At 41.8% G+C, this 20,717-nt stretch overlaps 1 protein-coding gene across 4 annotated transcripts in view; it reads right to left on the bottom strand.

The window, feature by feature from the left end:
* Positions 1-10,308, bottom strand: part of RFC1 (replication factor C subunit 1) — an 84,828-nt gene extending 74,520 nt beyond the window's left edge. For all 4 annotated transcript variants that reach the window (XR_004027208.1, XM_003258588.3, XM_030800830.1 and 1 more), the window contains exon 1: positions 10,147-10,308. Coding sequence is in view for 3 of the 4 variants with exons in the window: in XM_003258588.3 (XP_003258636.2) it covers positions 10,147-10,149 (3 nt within the window). In the remaining variant the exon portion in view is untranslated. The remainder of the gene's footprint in view (positions 1-10,146) is intronic.
* Between the last annotated feature and the right edge of the window lie 10,409 nt (positions 10,309-20,717).

Raw genomic sequence — 20,717 nt, 5'->3', positions numbered from 1 at the left:
TGATTTTCTGTTACTCTCATATTACAATATTGTGGCTACAAAAAACAAAAATATACTTTCACTTTTAGTAGGACATTTCCTCTTCTTTAAAATTTATTTTAAGCCAAACAAATAACTTTTTTTAAAGAAATCAGAAATATCTCTAGATTTATAATTGATGTTACTAATTTAACAGCTTAGCATGGGTCTCAAAAACTTCTCTGAGGAAAACACTGGTGAGTGAAATACAAGTGTGGTCTGAAAAACCTTTGAACAGTAACAAGTTCTAGCTAGGAAGAATTTTAAGAGCCCGCATCAACTTTTTTCATTCAATCATTCATTTATCCATTCAAGCAATATTTACTCAGAGCCTTTTATGGACCAAGAACTATTCTTGATGCTTGGGATAAACAAACAGGCTAGGTCTCTGTTCTTGTGAAGCTTTCATTCTACTTTCTGTTCCTAATCTTTCTTAAATCTGTCTTTAGAAAACAAAGCAGAGCATAGAAAAAAAGAACAGATGAAACAAAGCACACTGAGGGAACAGAAGTAGAGAATAGAAACTACTTCCCCTACTCCCCCAAGCATCTGTTAAGTCTACCTGAGAGGCCCTTCCCATGACAGCAAAAAGACCCATTTCTACTGCTGCTGTGGCAAGAGGGAAGTATAAGATTCTGAAGTCATAATATTTACTATCATTGAGCTTTAGACTATGCATTCAATGAAATACTCTATCACAGAAGTTTCCAGGTACCTGATCCAAAAATACAAACCAACACAGGCATATTAAAATAGAAAATGGAAATAATTATCTAATTTAGGTTTAAAAAAATATCTTTTCATACCTGCATAACTAGGATAACTAAAGCATTTGAGACTGTTTATGCCTGATCTAATGGTTTATTTCAGAAATTTGGCATTTTCACCAGGGCTAATGTACTCCGAATATGGTTTTTATTCATCCAGGAGCTTTTTTTTTTTCCTTGAGACAGAGTCTCGCACTGTTGCCCAGGCTGGAGTGCAGTGGGGTGATTTCAGCTCACTGCAACCTCCAACTCCCAGGTTCACGCAGTTGTCCTGCCTCAGCCTCCCAAGTAGCTGGGATTACAGGTGCCCACCACCATACCCGGCTAATTTTTCTGTATTTTTAGTAGAGACAGGGTTTCACTATGTTGGCCAGGCTGGTCTCGAACTCCTGACCTCATGATCCGCCTCCCAAAGTGCCAGGATTACAGGCGTGAGCCACAGCGCCCGGGCCAGAAGCTAGCTTTTTACAACTGACTTCTGAGCCAAAAAAAATCAAATTTAAACTACTTAAATGAACACAGAAATAAAGTCCAACTGGGCCGAGCGCAGTGGCTCACACTTGTAATCCCAGCACTTTGGGAGGCCGAAGCAGGCAGATCACCTGAGGTCGGGAGTTCGAGACCAGCCTGACCAACATGGAGAAACCCTGTCTCTACTAAAAATACAAAATTAGCCGGGCATGGTGGTGCCCACCTGTAATCCCAGCTACTCCAGAGGCTGAGACAGGAGAATCGCTTGAACCCGGGAGGCAGAGGTTGCGGTGAGCTGAGATCACACCATTGCACTCTAGCCTGGGTAAGAGGGAAACTCCGTTTCAAAAAAAAAGAAATTAAGTCCCAACTGAAAATAGACCTACAACATAATAAAATAACTGTATTTCTCTAGGCTATATTATTCATCACTAAGTGTTTTAATAGCTTAGATATAAAGTCATGCAACAGTGCGAGAGATGTTTTTATACCAGGAAGTTTTACCTTCTAGTTTATTTGTATTTTTAGTGGAAATACAAAGTTCACTTGTAATTATTCATTCCTCTAATATTTGTGGAAAATGCACCGTGAGCCACGCGCTATACAGCAGTTCCCTCTCCTTGTGACCCCTGCCCTTACAGAGCTTATATGCTAGCAAAGGAAGTTGTCAATACCTGCAACAAATTGCTCATTTATTAAAATAAGCCAAAATGTGTGCCAAGGAAACAAAGCAGATGCTCTCCCACTAATCATGCCAATTGTTTTTATGCTTTTGTAGATGAAAGCTACGTATATTTTCCACAGAAATATTAAAAAACAAACATATGCACAAAACTTTGTATCCAATGTTAGGGGTTTTCCCCTAAAGCCTATTGGGAACCCCAAGTCAAAACTCTGGAACTACACACTCACACCGTGTGAACTAACTCACACCTACTTAACCCCAGTACCACTTACGTACATACTGATACTTCCTAAATCTTATGTCTGTTTCTCCAGACCAGCTCTGAACTCCACATTTATGCAGCCAACATGCAGCCAAATCCATCTCTGTGCAAATCTCCCAAAGGTGCCTCCAACTAATAATGTCCTCAACTAAATTTATCTTCAGCTGGGACCTGCTTCTCTCCCTTTATTCCCCATCTCCATGCATAGCACCACCATTCACCCAAAACAGAAACATGGCCACTGCTTTTCCTCCTCACTCTGGCCCTCCACCTAATCATCCAACCTAAACTATCTCCCAAATACTGCTGTCTTCTCCCCTCTATTCCCACTGCCACTGCCTTGATTCAGGACTTCGTTTGTTTACTTAACACACCTTCCTAGAGGCTCACTCTGTGCCATGCTACGATTTGAGCACTTTTAAAATATTAAGTCATTCAGCCCATCAATCAACAAGTAGGTAAAGAAACTGTGGGATACATATATATACACACACACACACACACAGACACACACACACAATGGAATACTACTCAACCATAAAAAGGAATGAATTAATGGCATTCGCAGCAACCCAGATGGGACTGGAAACTATTATTCTAAGTGAAGTAATTCAGGAATGAAAAACCAAACATTGTATGTTCTCACTCACCCATAAGTGAGAGCTAAGCTATGAGGATGCAAAGGCATAAGAATAACACAATGGGCTGGGCGCAGTGGCTCACGCCTGTAATCCCAGCACTTTGGGAGGCCGAGGCGGGTGGATCACGAGGTCAGGAGATCAAGACCATCCTGGCTAACACGGTGAAACGCCATCTCTACTAAAAATACAAAAAATTAGCCAGGCATGGTGGCGGGTGCCTGTAGTCCCAGCTACTCGGGAGGCTGAGGCAGGAGAATGGCATGAACCCGGGAGGCGGAGCTTGCAGTGAGCCAAGATCACACCACTGCACTCTGGCCTGGGCAACAGTGCGAGACTCGGTCTCAAAAAAAAAAAAAAAAAAAAAAAGGAATAATACAATGGACTCTGGGGAGTCAGGGAAACAGTGGGAAGGAAGTGAGGGATAAAAGACTACAAACTGGATTCAGACCTACTACTCGGGTGATGGGTACACCAAAATCTCACAAATCGCCACTAAAGAACTTACTCATGTAACCAAATACCACCTGTTTCCCAAAAACCCATGGAAATAAAAAATTTAACAATAATAATAAATAAATAAAAATGAAGGCAACACAAAAATATTTTCTTTTTTTGGCCAGGTGCAGTGGTTGACACCTTAATCCCAGCACTTTGGGAGGCCAAGGTGGGTGGATCACTTGACGTCAGGAGTTAGAGACCAGCCTGGCCAATGTGGTGAAACCCCATCACTACTAAAAACATAAAAATCAGCCAGGTGCGGTGGGTCACCCCTGTAATCCCAGCCTTTTGGGAGGCCAAGGCGGGCAGATCACCAGAGGTCAGGAGTTTGAGAACAGCCTGGCCAATATGGGGAAACCCCGTCTCTACTAAAAATACAAAAAAATTAGCCGGACGTGGTGGCAAACGTCTGCAGTCCCAGCTATTTGGGAGGCTGAGGCAAGCGAATCGCTTGAACCTGGGCAGCAGTGGTTGGCAGTGAGCCAAGGTCGCGACACTGCACTCCAGCCTGGGTGACAGGGCAAGACTCCGTCTCTATAAAAAATAAAATAAAATAAAATAAACTACAAAAATCAGCCGGGCATGGTGGCGAGCACCCGCAGTCCCAACTACTTGGGAGGCTGAGGCAGAAGAATTGCTTGAACCTGGGAAGTGGGGGTTGCAGTGAGCTGAGATTGTACCACTGCGCTCCAGCCTGGGCAACAGAGCGAGACTCGGTCTCAAAAAAAAAAAAAGAAGAGAAAGCAAATTACATCACTGTGTTCATTTTATCTTTGAAGAGTACACAGTTTTATGCAAAATAAGTACCGCAGTATGCTGCAGAGTGGTTGACAAAATATTGTATTTTGGTTTTACTTCTCTATTTTGAAAGTAATAAAGAAATATAAGTATTGCCGGGCGCGGTGGCTCACGCTTGTAATCCCAGCACTTTGGGAGGCCGAGGCGGGCGGATCACGACGTCAGGAGATCAAGACCACGGTGAAACCCCGTCTCTACTAAAAATACAAAAAATTAGCCGGGCATGGTGGCGGGCGCCTGTAGTCCCAGCTACTAGGAGAGGGTGAGGCAGGAGAATGGCGTGAACCCGGGAGGCGGAGCTTGCACTGAGCCGAGATCGCGCACTGAGCCGAGATCGCGCCACTGCACTCTAGCCCGGGTGACAGAGCGAGACTCCGTCTCAAAAAAAGAAATATAAGTATTTCTGGTTAATATTTTAAAACAGCCCATCAAATCCATAAGCAGATATTGATTATCATCAACATACTTCACAAAAGTCTATCCAAGTACAAAAATCGTTTATCCTGAAAACCACTAAAATGCAAAATCATATATCTGAATAAAATATATAATGATTTAACTGGTGGGAACACAGAAAAAAAATCATGAAATAATTTTAAAGTATTTAAGCCAGGCGCAGTGGCTCACGCCTGTAATCCCAGCACTTTGGGAAGTTGAGACGGGCAGATTACCTGAGGCCAGGAGCTCGAGACCAGCCTGGCCAACAGGACAAAACCCCATCTCTACTAAAAACAGAAAAATTAGTCAGGTGTGGTGGCACATGCCTGTAATCCCAGCTACTTGGGAGGCTGAGGCAGGAGTATCGCTTGAACTTGGGAGGCAGAGGTTGCAGTGAGCTGAGATCACGCCACCGCACTCCAGCCTGGGTAACAGCGAGACTCCGTTTCAATCAATCAATCAATAAATAAAATATTTAAAATTATATTAAGGCCTTACACTTTGGAAGCAAAAAGTAAGCGGTTGGAGGGCTTTCCCCCTAAAATCAGGAAAAAGTATGTCTGCTCTTGCCACTTGTACTCAATGTTGTCGAGTTTCTAGCAAAAGAATTAGGCAATAAAATAAAAGACATCTACATTGAACAAGTAAACCCATGTGTTTACAGATGAAACAATCTTACAGAAAAACATAAGAAATCCACTAAAAAACTTAGAATAATGAGTTCAGCAAGGACACAAGATCAATATACAAAAATCAATTGTATTTCTGTATACTTTTGCAATAAACAATCCAAAAATGAAATTAAGAAAACAGTTCCAGCCGGGTGTGGTGGCTCACGCCTGTAATCCCAGCACTTTGGGAGGCCAAGGCGGGCGGATCACGAGGTGAGGAGATCGAGACCATGGTGAAACACCACCTCTACTAAAATTACAAAAAAAATTAGCCGGGCGCAGCAGCGGGCGCCTGTAGTCCCAGCTACTCAGTAGGCCAAGGCTGCACAATGGCGTGAACCCAGGAGGCAGAGCTTGCAGCGAGCCGAGATTGCACCACTGCACCCCAGCCTGGGCAACAGAGCAAGACTCCATCTCAAAAAAAAAAAAAGTTTCATTTAAAAAATCACCAAAAAGAATAAAATACTTAGGAATATATTTAACAAATGAAGTGTAAAACTCATACTGCGAAAAACTACAAAATACTGTTTAAACAAACTGAAGACCTAAACAAATGAAGGCATCCCACATTCATGGATCGGAAGATGTAATACTGTTAAGATGACAATATTCCCTAAATTGACCTACAGATTCAATAAATTTCCTATCAAAATTCCATGTGGCATCTTTGCTGATTCTAAAATTCCTATAGAAATTCAAGGAAATGGAACAGCCAAAACAATTTTGAAAAAGAACAAAGGTGGAGGACATACTTCCTGACTTCAAAAATTATGACAAAGCCACAGTAACACAGTGTGTTGCTGGCATTTAGATAGATATATAGATCAATGGAATAGAACTGGGAGTTTAGAAAACAACTCTCGCATTTACAGTCAACTGATTTTTGACAAGGGTGCCAAGATAATTCAAAGGAGAAAGAAGAATCTTTTCAAAAAATGGTGCTGGGACAACTAGATGTCCACATACAAAAGAATAAAATTGGACCTCTATACTTCACACCCTATATAAAAATTAACTCAAAAATAGATAAAAGTCTCCTAGCACTTTGGGAGGCCGAGGCGGGCGGATCATGAGGTCAAGAGATCGAGACCATCCTGGCTAACACGGTGAAACCCCATCTCTACTAAAACTACAAAAAATTAGCCAGGCGAGGTGGCGGGCGCCTGTAGTCCCAGATACACGGGAGGCTAAGGCAGGAGAATGGCGTGAACCCTGAGGGGCGGAGCCTGCAGTGAGCCGAGATTGCGCCACTGCACTCCAGCCTGGGTGACAGAGCGAGACTCCTTCTCAAAAAAAAAAAAAAAAAGATAAAAGTCCTAAATGTAAGAGCTAAAACTGCAAAGCTCTTAAGCATAAATCTTCATGACCTTGGATTAGGCAAGAGAAACTTAAATGATGAAAAAAAGGCAGACATGCAAGGATGTGGAGGAAGAATATTTCAAAGAGAGAAAATAGCAACAACAAAACCCCCGAAAGAGAAACAGAACCAACGTAACACACTCAAAAGACAGAGAGAGAAAATCAGAGAGGTAGGTAGGGGCCTTAGAGGCCAAGTTCAAGTACATATGCATGGCAAAAGCATATGACTTGGCAAAAGCTATATTATAATAAAGTCGAGCACTGCTCCAGGGAGAGCATTCCACATAGTAAACCATGACGTGAAAGGTGCCTGCCTCTAGGAGTGGAGCAATGAAACAGTTCAGACCACAATTTATTTAAACTGACCTCATGGCTCTTCAAACAGCTGTTCCTTAAGTCTCATGTGTGTTTAGTTCAGTCTTATGCATATTTTCATTAATTACACCAACCAATTAATTATATATGCTGACTTCTTAAAAATGGCATCTCTCAGGTTTTATTCACATTTTGTGCAAACAATTAAATCTCAGTGAAATTCAAGTTGTCTACATAGCTTCTTTATTTCTTTTATTTTTAATTTTCTTTCTATTCCTTTAGTAGATAATATATTCACATGGTCCAAATTTCAAAAGGGTAAAATGTCCCCCTCTTATCCTGCCTCTCAGCCACATATTTCCCATCTCTGGAGGCAACAAATGTTATCAGTTGGTTCCTTTCTGTATCTTTCCAGAGAGATTTTATATTTTGGCAATTGTTTCATATCAGAGTATAAAGTTTTCTCATTTTTATAAAGGTTGCACAGTATTCCATTGTGTGAATACACACACTATTTCTTTATTGATAACTTTTAATCGGAATTTTTGTTTTCAATGCAGCTCCCAGGGCAAGACCTGTCTATGGATGGGCTTCAGAATATAAGTGAATAGGACAGGCACAGTGGTTCATGCCTGTAATCCCGGCACTTTAAGAGGCCGAGGCAGGTGGATCAACTTGAGGCCAGGATTCAAGACCAGCCTGGCCAATATGGTGAAACTTCATCTCTACTAAAAATAAAAAAATAAAATAGCCGGACATGGTGGCACACACCTGTAATCCCAGCTACCGGGGAGGCTGAGGCACAAGAATCGCTTAAACCTGGGAGGCAGAGGTTGCAGTGAGCCAAGACTGAACCACTGCATTCCAGCCTGGGCAACACAGCAAGACTCTCAAAAAAACAAAAAAAAAAGAAGAAGAAGAAGATAAGTGAATAGGCCAGGCACAGTGGCTCACGCCTGTAATCTCAATGCTTTGGGAGGCCAGGGTGGAAGGATCACTTGTACCCGGGAATTAGAGGTGGCAGTGAGCTGTCATCACACCACTGCACTCCAGCCTGGGCAACAGAGCAAGCCCTTGTCTTTAAAAAAAAAAAAGGAAGAAGAAGAAGATAGGTCAATCCCTTAAAATGGTGTGTATATGCCCATATGCATTTCTCTGGGCAGAAAATTTGCATACCATTCACTGTATTTATCAAAGGAAACTAACAAACAAAGATTGAGAACTACTGTCCTTCACACCCCATGACACAGTTTGAGGGAAAGAAAAAAAAAAGAACTACTGTCTTACAACTTTGCACAGGTGTTCAATAAACATTTGTTGAATCAATTTTAGTCTAGGGGTTTTGCTAATTGTTGCACTAGAGACTGGAGGGCTAAATTAAGTATCAATATAATGCAAAATTCTTATCTACCTCATAGAATGTTTTCCCGTTAACAACAAAACTGACCAATTTGACCTATTTCTTTTCTGAGAAGAGGTCTATTTTTTATCTGCACCATGAACAGGAGTATTAAAGAAAGAAAAGAACCAAAAGTAAAAGCACCTGAATGATCAAAAGTTGACCACACAAGCTATGTTCACCATAAATGACACAGGAATCTACCATGCCTCTTAAAATCTATGTAACTGTCCACAGAGTCCTTTCTGAGAAAATAGATCATTGGTAACTGTGTAGTGGCCTAACATGCCAGCCACCAGAACGGAAGCTTTACCTATACATCTTGCTTAATCCCCAAAACAATCACTATGGCAGCTATTATTTTCCCCTTTTTTACAGATAAGGAAACAGAGGCTTAAAGAGATTAAACTTAAGCTATTTACTTGCCCAAGACCACATAACTATTAAACTAGACTATACTAACATAGTAATATAACTATAAATTAATCTATAAACCATTAAACTAAAATATTACCACGTTCTTCATCTTCAAGACTCCAAATCTCATCAAGCTTCCAAAATACCACAGTGCCTTGACCTCCAAAATGTAATAATGATCATTATAGGGAGGTAGTATAACATGGTGCTCAGAAACACCAAGATTCTAATTCTAGTTCAACCACCTACTAGTTATATGACACACTGTTTAAATTCCAAAAAGGTGCTTGTACCATCTGTAAAACTGCATCGATGTGGGTTGAAATGAAGAAAAAAAAAACATGAAAAACCAACAGTTCACATATTGACCTAAAGAAGATGCTTGGTACAAGATAGCTACTATCATTACTGTTGCCCTTTTTTGAGAAGAAACACAAAGGCCTCCAACGTTTCCCAATGTGGCATAAAATTTTCACCCCCTAGAATGTTGTCACTGTGACGTTGACCAATGATTGAAAAAAATTACATCGGATTGTTAAGTATCTTCTAGCTTAATGGAACATTTTAAATTGTCCTTTAAAAATATTTCAAACACAGAGCCATATCCATTGCCATACCATCAGGAATGTCTGCTTTGCTGGCTGCATTATTATTTCACTTTCAATTTGTTTGAATGTTTTATCCAGGATTATGCAGTGAGGTTTGGGTTTTTTTTGTTGTTGTTGTTGTTTTTTCAGATTTTTAACATCAGGTGATTAGGATGACAGCTGTCAAATGTCTTGCATCTGTTTCTATACGCTGTACTTCTTTTTCCTAGTAAGCCATGTTATCCTTTTGACTCCTACGCACTCATCTAAACAAGATAAAATATCCTCTCCATGCCCTCGGTCTCAACACCGCTCAGGTGATCGTTAATGACGAGCGGAGATGAAACGAGCTGAGCTGTTAATTATAAAAGTTTAAGGCCCTACACAAAATATTCCCAAAGAAAGAAAAGTTTGTTACATTCTTCTCTCTCGTGACCCAAAGCTTGAAATCCACGCTTTAGGCAGTACTCAAACTGAGGTTCGGGCAACGCCGAACAAGAAAATAACTTGGCCAATGCGTCCCAAAACCACCATCCTTCCTCTCTTCCTTTCTCCCTTCCCCCAAGAGTGGTGGGGGGAAGTGCAAGTACACGTAGCAACAAAATCCCTGCGCGCTGGCTGCCGCCCAGAGCTGGAGCCCGCGGTGCAAGGAAAGTTTTGCGTCCAGTGCCCGGTGTGCGGCCCCTTCTCTGCCTTTGCTAGCCTCCGGAACCACCCACCGCCATCCTCCCCCACCCTGCATACCAGGAATGCCTGGTCCACACCAGGCCTGCAAAGCCCTCCCAGACCCCGAGCCGCACTGCCTCCCCCAGCGGCTCACCATCGCAGCCCCAGGATGAAGGCGCTGGCTGGCTGGCGGGCGGGCCGGTTGAGGAATCCGTTATCGGGGCTCAGGATCCATTCGCGCCAACAACTTCTCCCGCGAAGTGCAAGAAGGCGAAGACAGCGGCGCGCGGTGATGACGTCAGGAGGCGCGAGCTTTGCTTCCGTCCCGCCCAGAGGCGGGAGGTGCGACGCCTGTGCAGGTGCCGCCCGGAGGGCAGGCGGGCCACTGACATCGAAAAGAACCACAGTGCTGTGGTGTGAGCTTGGTTTTTGGCAAGGGCGCTAAAGTAGGGGGATCCGATATTGGTTTCCTTGGAAGGCGGGGTACCCAAGTACCTCCCGGTTACACGTCTGGACAATGCACTTCCCTACAGTAACTTTCAAAAGTTTTTACTACCAACTGCAGTAAATGTTTTAGCTGTGCGTTTTACATATTATGTATAAATATCTATTCTGCAATAAGGTTTCATCAAGCGGCCGGACGCGGTGGCTCACCCCTGTAATCCCAGCACGTTGGGAGGCCGAGGCGAGTGAGTCACCTGAGGCCAGGAGTTCGAGACCACCTGACCAATGTGGTGAAACCCCGTCTCTACTAAAAATACAAAAATTAGCTAGGGGTGGTGACGTGTGCCTGTAGTCCCAGCTACTCGGGAGACTGAGACAGGAGAATTGCTTGAACCTAGGAGGCAGAGGTTGCAGTGAGCCGAGATCGACCTACTGCCCTCCAGCCTGGGCGACAGAGCGAAACTCTGTCTCAAAAAAAAGAAAAGATACCGAAAGCTTTGGAGTAAACCAGTTTTATATGACTAGATTAGCAATTGAATCGTGGAATACAATGAAACATTTGCGTACGATTTCAAGAGAAAAACTAGACCATAAAGAGTTCAATGGAGAAAGTAGTATCTCCAGCTTTGGCTCTAGCTACACTTTTGAAATTCTCACCCATCCACCCCCTGTTGGGTCTTGCACTTTATGACACCAGCATCTCTAGGACGAAAGATAGAAGAGCCTGGAATACAACAGAGGCTGAGCATTGACAGCTTATATTTATTACACGCCTATTGTTGTATGTGCAGCTCTGGACTAGCCTAGCTCATTTTATCTCCATGATGACACTGACTACTCTTATCCCCAGTTTACAAACAGACTGTTACTTATTAACAGGGCCTCACTGCACTGGTCCCTCTGAAGCCAGGATGCTAGGTCTCCAGCCCCACCACGTGCTATTTATCTGACCAAGGGCAAGTTACTGTGCCTCGGTTTTGCCTTAGCAGACACATCACACAAATTTTTGCCCATAATTTTAGAGGACCTACACCAATTTATAATGTTCATTGTGTTATAAATCAATAAATTAGTAAATAAGACACATAAAAAGTTGTACGTGTCTTTTATATTACATTCCTCTTAGCTTTTGCTTTTTTTTTTTTTTTTTTTTTGGCATTTGAAGCCTTCCTTGAGTTTAAATGAGACTTAAGTCAGGAGCCTGTAACTTTTTTGTGAGATTGTTTTCTTTAGGAGTATTTATTTACATGAAAATACTCTATCTCAGAAATATACCAGACTTAAAATGACTGTATATGCTTTGAAACTCCTCCCTTGAACCTGGACTGTCCTATGACTGATTTGACCAAAGAATACAATGGAAGTGATACTATGCCAATTCCAGACCTAAGCTTTAAGAAGATTGGCAGCTCCTGTCTTGCTCTCTTGGAGCACCATGTAAAGCCAGGGAGGTGGTCATCTGAGACCAGCCTTATAGCCATCTCCACCAGGCACCATGCATGTAAATGAAGCCATCTCTGATCCCATCCCGCAACTGATGGAATTTCACTAGCTTTGTTGACCCCATTCAACACCTGGGAGAGCAGAAAAATCACCCAGTCAAGGCCTGTCCAAATTTCCTGACCCATTAAATGATTGCTCTGTTAAGGTAATAAGTATTGGAGTGGTTTCTTGTAAAGGAATAGATATCCAGAATGGAAATATTTTTGAAGACCCAAAATAGGACTGAGCATGGTGGCACATGCCTATAATCCCAACACTTTGAGAGGCCTTGTCTCAGGGAAAAAAAAAAAAGTGAAACCAATCAGAAAAGATTTCCCTGCTGATCCACGCCTTTTTGTTAGCAGAATAATGGAATGGAAAGAAATTCACTCCTTGAAAACAATACGGATATAAGCTTTTGCCTATTACAGCAAGTTTACATTTATGGATGCCTACTGCATTAGCACATGTTGGCACTGTTATTCCATCCTTCCCATCCTTAATTCCTTTATGGGCTAGCTCATCAGCCATAGTTAGTATCTATCTGGGGCAAATAAAACCAAAACAGTGATGTTTCAGCAATCTTCTAGACTTGGTCTGGTGTCAGATTTTCATGAGTGAAAATATTGGCAAATTCATCAACACGTTTCTCCACTGCTTTGTGATCAGCAGATGCTTTATTGCCACAGCATTTTTAAAAAATGTAACACCCTGTCTTTTCTTAAATTTATGCAACCAGCCAGTTGAATATTCACAATTCCCTTCAATTTTTAGTTCATTGCAATAGATCTTTGTTTCATGATCAGCATACCATCACGTGGCATGTGTTCACTATGATGCTTATGAATTTATGCTTTCAATACATGATTGAGATTTTCTTTTTTTAGCTTTATGTAGTTTGGGGGGGGCATTGTTTTGTTTTTTGTTTTTGAGACGGAGTCTTGCTCTGTCGCCCAGGCTGGAGTGCAGTGGCGCCATCTCGGCTCACTGCAACCTCCGCCTCCCAGGTTCAGGCGATTCTTCTGCCTCAGCCTTCTGAGTAGCTGAGATTACAGGCGTGCACCACCACACTTGGCTATTTTTTGTATTCTTAGTAGAGACGGGGTTTCACCATCTTGGCAATGCTGGACTTGAACTCCTGACCTCGTGATCTACCCATCTCAGCTTCCCAAAGTGCTGGGACGGTTTTTTTGGTTTTGTTTTTTTACTTTTCATTAACTTCTGTTCATCACTTTCAGCATAAACCTTCAACAGTTTTTCCTTCTGTTTCTTCAAATCATGTATGGTAGTCATTCCAATCCCATACTCTTTTGTAAGATTTTCACACTTATACTGCTGTCCAACTTCTCTAAGCTTGACTTTCTGTGCCACAGATAAACATAAATGCTTCCTCTTTTTCTTATCACTGTTACCCAAAGGGGTATCTGCAGGCCTTTTTGACATTTTCAGCAATATCTTTATATCACAAAGCAGAGAATAATCAAAAAACCGCAGAAGGCCAGACACAGCAGCTCATGCCTGTAACCCCAACACTTTGGGAAGACAAGGAAGGAGTATTGCTTGAGGCCAGGAGTTCAAGACCAGCCTGGACAACAGAGCAAGACCCCATCCCAAAAACAAAACAAAAACCACTGTAAACAATCCGAATGTTAACTATAAAGAAAATGGATAAATTGAAATATATTCATACAACAATAAAAATCAATGAAATACAGATCATACGTCATACAACACTACAGATCAGTCTTATTATACTTTTTTTTTTTTTTTGAGATGGAGGCTTGCTCTGTCACCCAGGCTGGGATGAAGTGGCGCAATCTCAGCTCACTGCAACCTCTGCCTGCCAGGTTCAAGCAATTCTCCTGCTTCAGACTTCCAAGTAGCTGGGATTACAGGCATCCACCACCACGCCTGGCTAATTTTTGTATTTTTAGTAAAGACAGGGTTTCACCATGTTGGTCAAGCTGGTCTCTAACTCCTGACCTCAAATGATCCACCTACCTTGGCCTCCCAAAGTGGTGGGATTACAGGTGTGAGCCACTGCACCTGGCCCAGTCTTATATACTGATATGGTTTGGCTGTGTGTCCCCACCCAAAACTCATCTTCTAGCTCCCATAATTCCCATGTGTTATGGGAGGGACCCAGTGGGATAGGAGATAATTGAACCGTGAGGGCGCATCTTTCCTATGCTGTTCTCATGATAGCAAGTGGGTCTCATGAGATCTGATGGTTTTAAAACGAGAGTTTCTCTGCACAAGCTCTCTCTTTGCCTGCTGCCATCCACATAAGATGTGACTTGCTCCTCCTTGCCTTACACTATGATTGTCATGTGGAATTGTAAGTCCAATAAATGTCTTTATTTTGTAACATGTGGAATTGTAAGTCCAATAAATGTCTTTATTTTGTAAATTGCCCAGTCTTGGGTATGTCTTTATCAGCAGCGTGAAAATGGACTAATACAGTAAATTAATACCAGCAGAGTGGGGTGTTGCTAAAAAGATACCCAAAAATGTGGAAGCAGCTTGGGAACTGGGTAACAGGCAGAGGTTGGAACAGTTTGGAGGGCTCAGAAGAAGACAGAAAAATGTAGGAAAATTTGGAACTTCCTAGAGACTTTTTGAATGGCTTTGACAAAAATGCTGATAGTGATATGAACAATAAGGTCCAGGCTGAGGTGGTCTCAGATGGAGATGAGGAACTTGTTGGGAACTGGAGCAAAGATGACTCTCGTTATGTTTTAGCCAAGAGACCTGAGGCACTTTGCCCCTGCCCTAGAGATTTGTGGAACTTTGAACTTGAGAGAGATGATTTAGGGTATATGATAGAAGAAATTTCTAAGGAGCAAAGCATTCAAGAGTTGACTTCGGTGCTGTTAAAGGCATTCAGTTTCAAAAGGGAAGCAGAGCATAAAAGTTTGGAAAATTTGCAGCCTGAAAATGCAGTAGAAAACAAAATCTCATTTTTGAGGAGAAACTCAAGCCAGCTGCAGGAATTTGCATAAGCAACCAGGAGTCGAATATTAATCACTAAGACAATGGAGAAAATGTCTCCAGGGAATGTCAGAGACCTTTGCAGCAGCCCCTACCATCACAGGCCCAGGGAGGAAAAAGTGGTTTCGTGAGCCAGGCCCAGGGTCCCTGTGCTGTGTGCAGCCTAGGGACTTGGTGCCCTGTGTCCCAGCCACTCCAGCCGTGGCTGAAAGGGACCAACGTAGAGCTTGGGCTGTGGCTTCAGAGGGTGCAAGCCTTAAGTCTTGGCAGCTTCCACATAGTGTTGAGCCTGCAAGTGCACAGAAGTCAAGAATTGAGGTTTGGGAACCTCTGCCTAGATTTCTGAAGATGTATGGAAATGCCTGGATGCCCCAGCAGAAGTTTGCTGTAGGGGCAGAGCCCTCACAGAGAACCTCTGCTGGGGCAATGCTGAAGGGAAATGTGGGATCAGAGCCCCCACACAGAGTCCCCACTGGGGCACCGCCTAGTGGAGCTGTGAGAAAAGGGCCACAGTCCTCCAGACCCCAGAATGGTAGATCCACTGACAGCTTGCACCATGCACCTGGAAAAGCCACAGACACTCAACATCAGCCCATGAAAGCAGCTGGGAGGGAAGCTGTACCCTGCAAAGCCACAGGGGTGGAGCTGCCCAAGACCATGGGAACCCACCTCTTACATCAGCATACCTGGATGTGAGACATGGAGTCAAAGGAGATCATTTTGGAGCTTTAAGATTTGACTGCCCTGCTGGATTTCAGACTTGCATGGGGCATGTAGCCCCTTTGTTTTGGCCAATTTTTCCAATCTGGAATGGCTGTATTTACCCAATGCCTGTACCCCCATTGTATCTAGGAAGTCACTAACTTGCTCTTGATTTTACAGGCTCATAGGCAGAAGGGACTTGCCTTGTCTTGGATAAGACTTTAGACTGTGGACTTTTGAGTTAATGCTGAAATGAGTTAAGACTTTGGGGGACTGTTGGAAAGGCATGATTGGTCTTGAAATGTGAAGATATGAGATTTGGGAGGGACCAGGGGTGGAATGATATGGTTTGGCTCTGTGTTCCCACCCAAATCTCATCTTGTAGCTCCCATAATTCTCACATGTTGTGGGAGGGACCCAGTGGGAGATGATTGAATCATGGGGCAGGTCTTTCCCGTGCTGTTCTCGTAATAGTGAATGGGTCTCACAACATCTGATGGTTTTAAAAATGGGAGTTTCTCTGCACATACTCTCTCTCTTTGCCTGCTGCCATCCATGTAAGTTGTGACTTACTCCTCCTTGCCTTCCACCATGATTGTGAGGCCTTCCCAGCCATGTGAAACTGTAAGTCCAATAAATTTCTTTCTTTTGTAAATTGCCCAGTCCTTGGTATGTCTTTATGAGCAGCATGAAAATGGACTAATACATATACCATTGAGCAAAAGAAGCATCTATTCCACATGCAATATATTTTGCTGGCTGTTCAGGCTGAATGGAAAGATCAGTAAAAGCTTTCCCTACCTCAGTGAATTTTATGAATGAAACGAGGATAAAATATTTACACAGCACACACACAAAAAATAACATCTGTATCTCTGTGAAGTAGGTAACGATGGCATAGGTTGCATTTAGCAGATAGAGAAATAATTTTAGTATGTCATAAAGTTATCAGTAGTTGCCAATAATACAAAATTTCTTTTAGTTTAAGTCTATTACTTATTCAATTATTTCTATTTATAATTACCTATTCACCTATAATTTTCAGAACTTTTGACTCCAGTGGAATTTTATTTTATTTTTTACTTTACTTTATTTTATTTTTGTAGAGACAGGAACTTGCTTTGTTGCCCAGGCTGGGCTCAAACTCCTGGCCTCAAGTGATCCTCCCACCTTGGCCTCCCAAAGTGCAAGGATTACAGGCAGGAGCCACTATGCCCAGCCTCCAGTGGAAATATGAATAGCAGTATTTAAATGCTACACAATCTATAATGCAGGGCGTGTGAATGAGGAAACTATGACAACTTCTAAATAGGAGATATCCAATTATACATATATATTTTATGTATATATATTTCTTAGAGAAATCTCTAAGAAAAATATTTCTTTAATGTGTAGAGATTTGCTGACAACTGAACTACTCTTTGTCTTCATTTTATGCAATTTTAATAATCATTCTTGGTACTTAAAGTCAATCAGTGAGAGAAGGGAAAAGAGGTGAAATTCAACCATAGTAGTGAGTTTCAACTTATAGTTTTGCTAATCACACTTTTTTTTTTTGAGACAGAGTCTTGCTCTGTTTCCCTGTCTCTGTTGTAGAGTCAGGGTTTCACCATGTTGGCCAGGCTGGTCTCAAACTCCTGATCTCAAGTGATCCACCCACCTCGGCCTCCCAAACTGTTGGGATTACAGGCATGAGCCACCACGCCTGGCACACACTCTTAAACTAAAACATTTTCTTACAAATGTCTAGAGAATCGGCTAGGTGCAGTGGCTCACACCTGTAATCCCAGCACTTTGGGAGGCCAAGGTGGGCGGATCACCTGAGGTCAGGAATCCAAGATCAGCCTGACCAACATGGAGAAACCCCATCTCTACTAAAAATACAAAATTAGCTGGGCGTGGTGGCGCATGCCTGTAATCCCAGCTACTCAGGAGGCTGAGGCAGGAGAATTGCTTGAACCCGGGAGGCAGAGGTTGCAGTGAGCCAAGATCGCTCCACTGCACTCCAACCTGGACAACAAGAGCGAAACTCTGTCTCAAAAAAAAATGTCTAGAGAATCTCAGGTATTAGTGATAAACTGTATTTACTTTATCAAGTGCTTACCACCATCCAGAGCTAATGATAATATTTATATGAAGCCATCAAAGCAGGCGTAATATTTTAAAATGTAGAGTCCAAAGCAGTTACCTTATTTGTACTAAAACAAAGTTGGCTCTCTTCATAGCAACTAGCAATTTAAATGGATATGTTAAAAGTATTGTTTATATCCTCTTGTGGTCATGAACCAGACTTTATCTGAGTAAGATTTTTGCCGTATATTTTATAGAAGTTGTGAATGTATTGGGATTCCTTTTTTATGCCTTTCCTCCTTTAATCTGTGTTTATTTGTAAAATTTTATTTATTTATTTATTTATTTATTTATTTATTTATTTGAGACAGTCTCTCTCTGTCGCCCAGGCTGGAGTGCAATAGTGCGGTCTGGGCTCACTGCAACCTCCACCTCCCAGGTTCAAGCGATTCAAGTGATTCTTGTGCCTCAGCCTCCCAAATAGCTGGGACTACAGATGCACGCCACCACTCCCAGTTAACTTTTGCATGTTTTGAAGAGATGGGTTTTCACCATGTTGGCCAGGCTAGTCTGGAACTCCTGACCTCAAACAACCCGCCCGCCTCCGCCCTCCAGATTGCTGGGATTACAGGCGTGAGCCACCACACCGGATGTATTTGCAAAATTTTAAAACGTCTAATATACACTACTCCGTATAAACTGATTATCATATTTAATTCTATTTAAACTTCATGTCAAGAAAGACAACATGTGAGATTTCCATGAAAGTTCAAAATGTATTTTTCTTTTTTTTTTTTTTTTTTTTTGAGACGGAGTCTCGCTCTGTCGCCCAGGCTGGAATGCAGTAGCGCTATCTCGGCTCACTGCAAGCTCTGCCTCCTGGGTTCACGCCATTCTCCTGCCGCAGCCTCTCAAGTAGCTGTAACTACAGGCACCCGCCACCATGCCTGGCTAATTTTTTGTATTTTTAGTAGAGACGGGGCAAAATGTATTTTTATCACAAACATTGCTGAAATATGAATGAGAATTCCGGGCATACCTTCTCATAGCATTTCAGGTTTTCAGAGGTCCTAAGGGTCTGGAACCCCCACGTATGTGATCATCCCTATTATAGCAGCAGTTCTCAAGTAACTGAGGGTAGCTTTTTATTTGCTATGCCTCACATTATTTCTGCAAAACAACAACAAAAACAACAACACAAATCCTGGAATTACTTTGACTTGTAGGACTAAAAAAAGATTAATCATAAAATCTACTATCACTACAAAGTGCTGATGGAATTCCTGTCACTCTGTTCATACACACCCATAAAATTGTCAATGAATATTTTAGGAATTAATCCATGACTTGAGACACATTATATATGTAATCAAAGGAGTATGTCAACAGTAAAGTTATATGGTTTTTTTACTATTTTAGATGTAAATGCTTCTTCTCACCTAAGTGAAGATACTGATTTACTTAGCAAAAACTTTGTTATTTCAGGCTATAAAAATTATTAGGCAAGTTTACATAAACTTAGCTTAGTCAAGCATAATCATATTAAGAAGGTTAAATGGGTATCACCCAAGAATTAAGATAAATGACATAGTTAGTGCCCAATTTCCTAAATTAGAATATGTGAACTTTAATAGTGACAAATTATGATTTAATGATTATGTTCATAAGTGGATTATAAGGTCAACATCACCGGTCGAGACCTGCAGTCGTCACGAACACAGAAAAGAGTAAGCTGCCTAACAGACTGCTGTCTATAAGGAAAATGTTCCAATAAACTCTGACAAAGCAGGACATGCTAATATTTATCCAGAGGGCAGAAAGTCACATTTGTTGTTGCCCAGTGAAAATTCTATTGATTTCTGCTGAGTTTCAAAAGTCTAGTGAAAGACAATGTGATTACTGTGCTTCTGAAAAAGATTTCAAAAGTGACTTTAAGAGTTATGTCTATCACATAGATAAGTTAACTAAGCCAGATATATTAACACTGAGCATTTACTTTGACCATTTCAGTTGTTTTTCACTTACACACAGTAGGAGTTAGACTGTAAGGAAGGACCAAAATTCAGATCATGCCCTTTCTGACTAATACACAACTTTTAATCATTTCAGGAGGGCTATGATTTATCTCTCTGTATATGCTATGGAAAGAGCCAATTACTATAAGCATAATTCAATTATTCTCATGTTTAGAAACATACTAATAAAGATGTGAATGTAAATACTCTAAATTTGGGGGTAGAGTTTTTCATGGAATGTAAACTATTCTTCCATCAGTGGTATATTTTTAAGGGTGGAGGGGCATGAAATAGATCCTACTTTCACAAAATTGGCTTTGTTGATAAAGTTTTCCCTGACAAACTCTCTCTTATTTTGCCCATTTTTTTGCATCTCCTCAAGCATTTGTCCTTTGTATTACAAACAATCTAATTACACTATTTTAGTTTAGTTTTTTTTTTTTTTTGAGACGGCGTTTCGCTCTTGTTGCCCAGGCTGGAGGGCAATGGCGCGATCTCGGCTCACCACAACCTCCACCTGCCAGGTTCAAGCAATTCTCCTGCCTCAGCCTCCCTAGTAGCTGGGATTACAGGCATGTGCCACCATGCCTGGCTAATTTTGTATTTTTAGTACAGATGGGGTTTCTCCATGTTGGTCAGGCTGGTCTCGAACTCCTGACCTCAGGTGATCCGCCTGCCTCGGCCTCCCAAAGTGCTGGGACTACAGGCATGAGCCACCACACCCAGCCTTATTTTGGTTATTTTTAAATGTACAATTAAGTTATTATTGACTATAGTCACCCCGTTGTCCTATCAAGTACTAGGTCTTATTCACTCTATTTTTTTGTATCAATTAACCAATCTCACCTCTCCACCACCACCCACTACCCTTCCCAGTTTCCACTAACCAGTTTTCTACTCTCTATGTTCATGAGTTCAGTTGTTTTGATTTTTAGATCCCACAAATAAGTGAGAACATGTGATGTTTGTATTTCTTTTTTTTTTTTTTTTTTTTTTTTGAGACAGAGTCTTGCCCTATTGC

This window comes from Nomascus leucogenys, chromosome 20, assembly GCF_006542625.1.
Source record: "Nomascus leucogenys isolate Asia chromosome 20, Asia_NLE_v1, whole genome shotgun sequence".
NCBI classification, from domain to species: domain Eukaryota; kingdom Metazoa; phylum Chordata; class Mammalia; order Primates; family Hylobatidae; genus Nomascus; species Nomascus leucogenys.
This window is presented reverse-complemented; position numbering and strand designations above follow the sequence as displayed.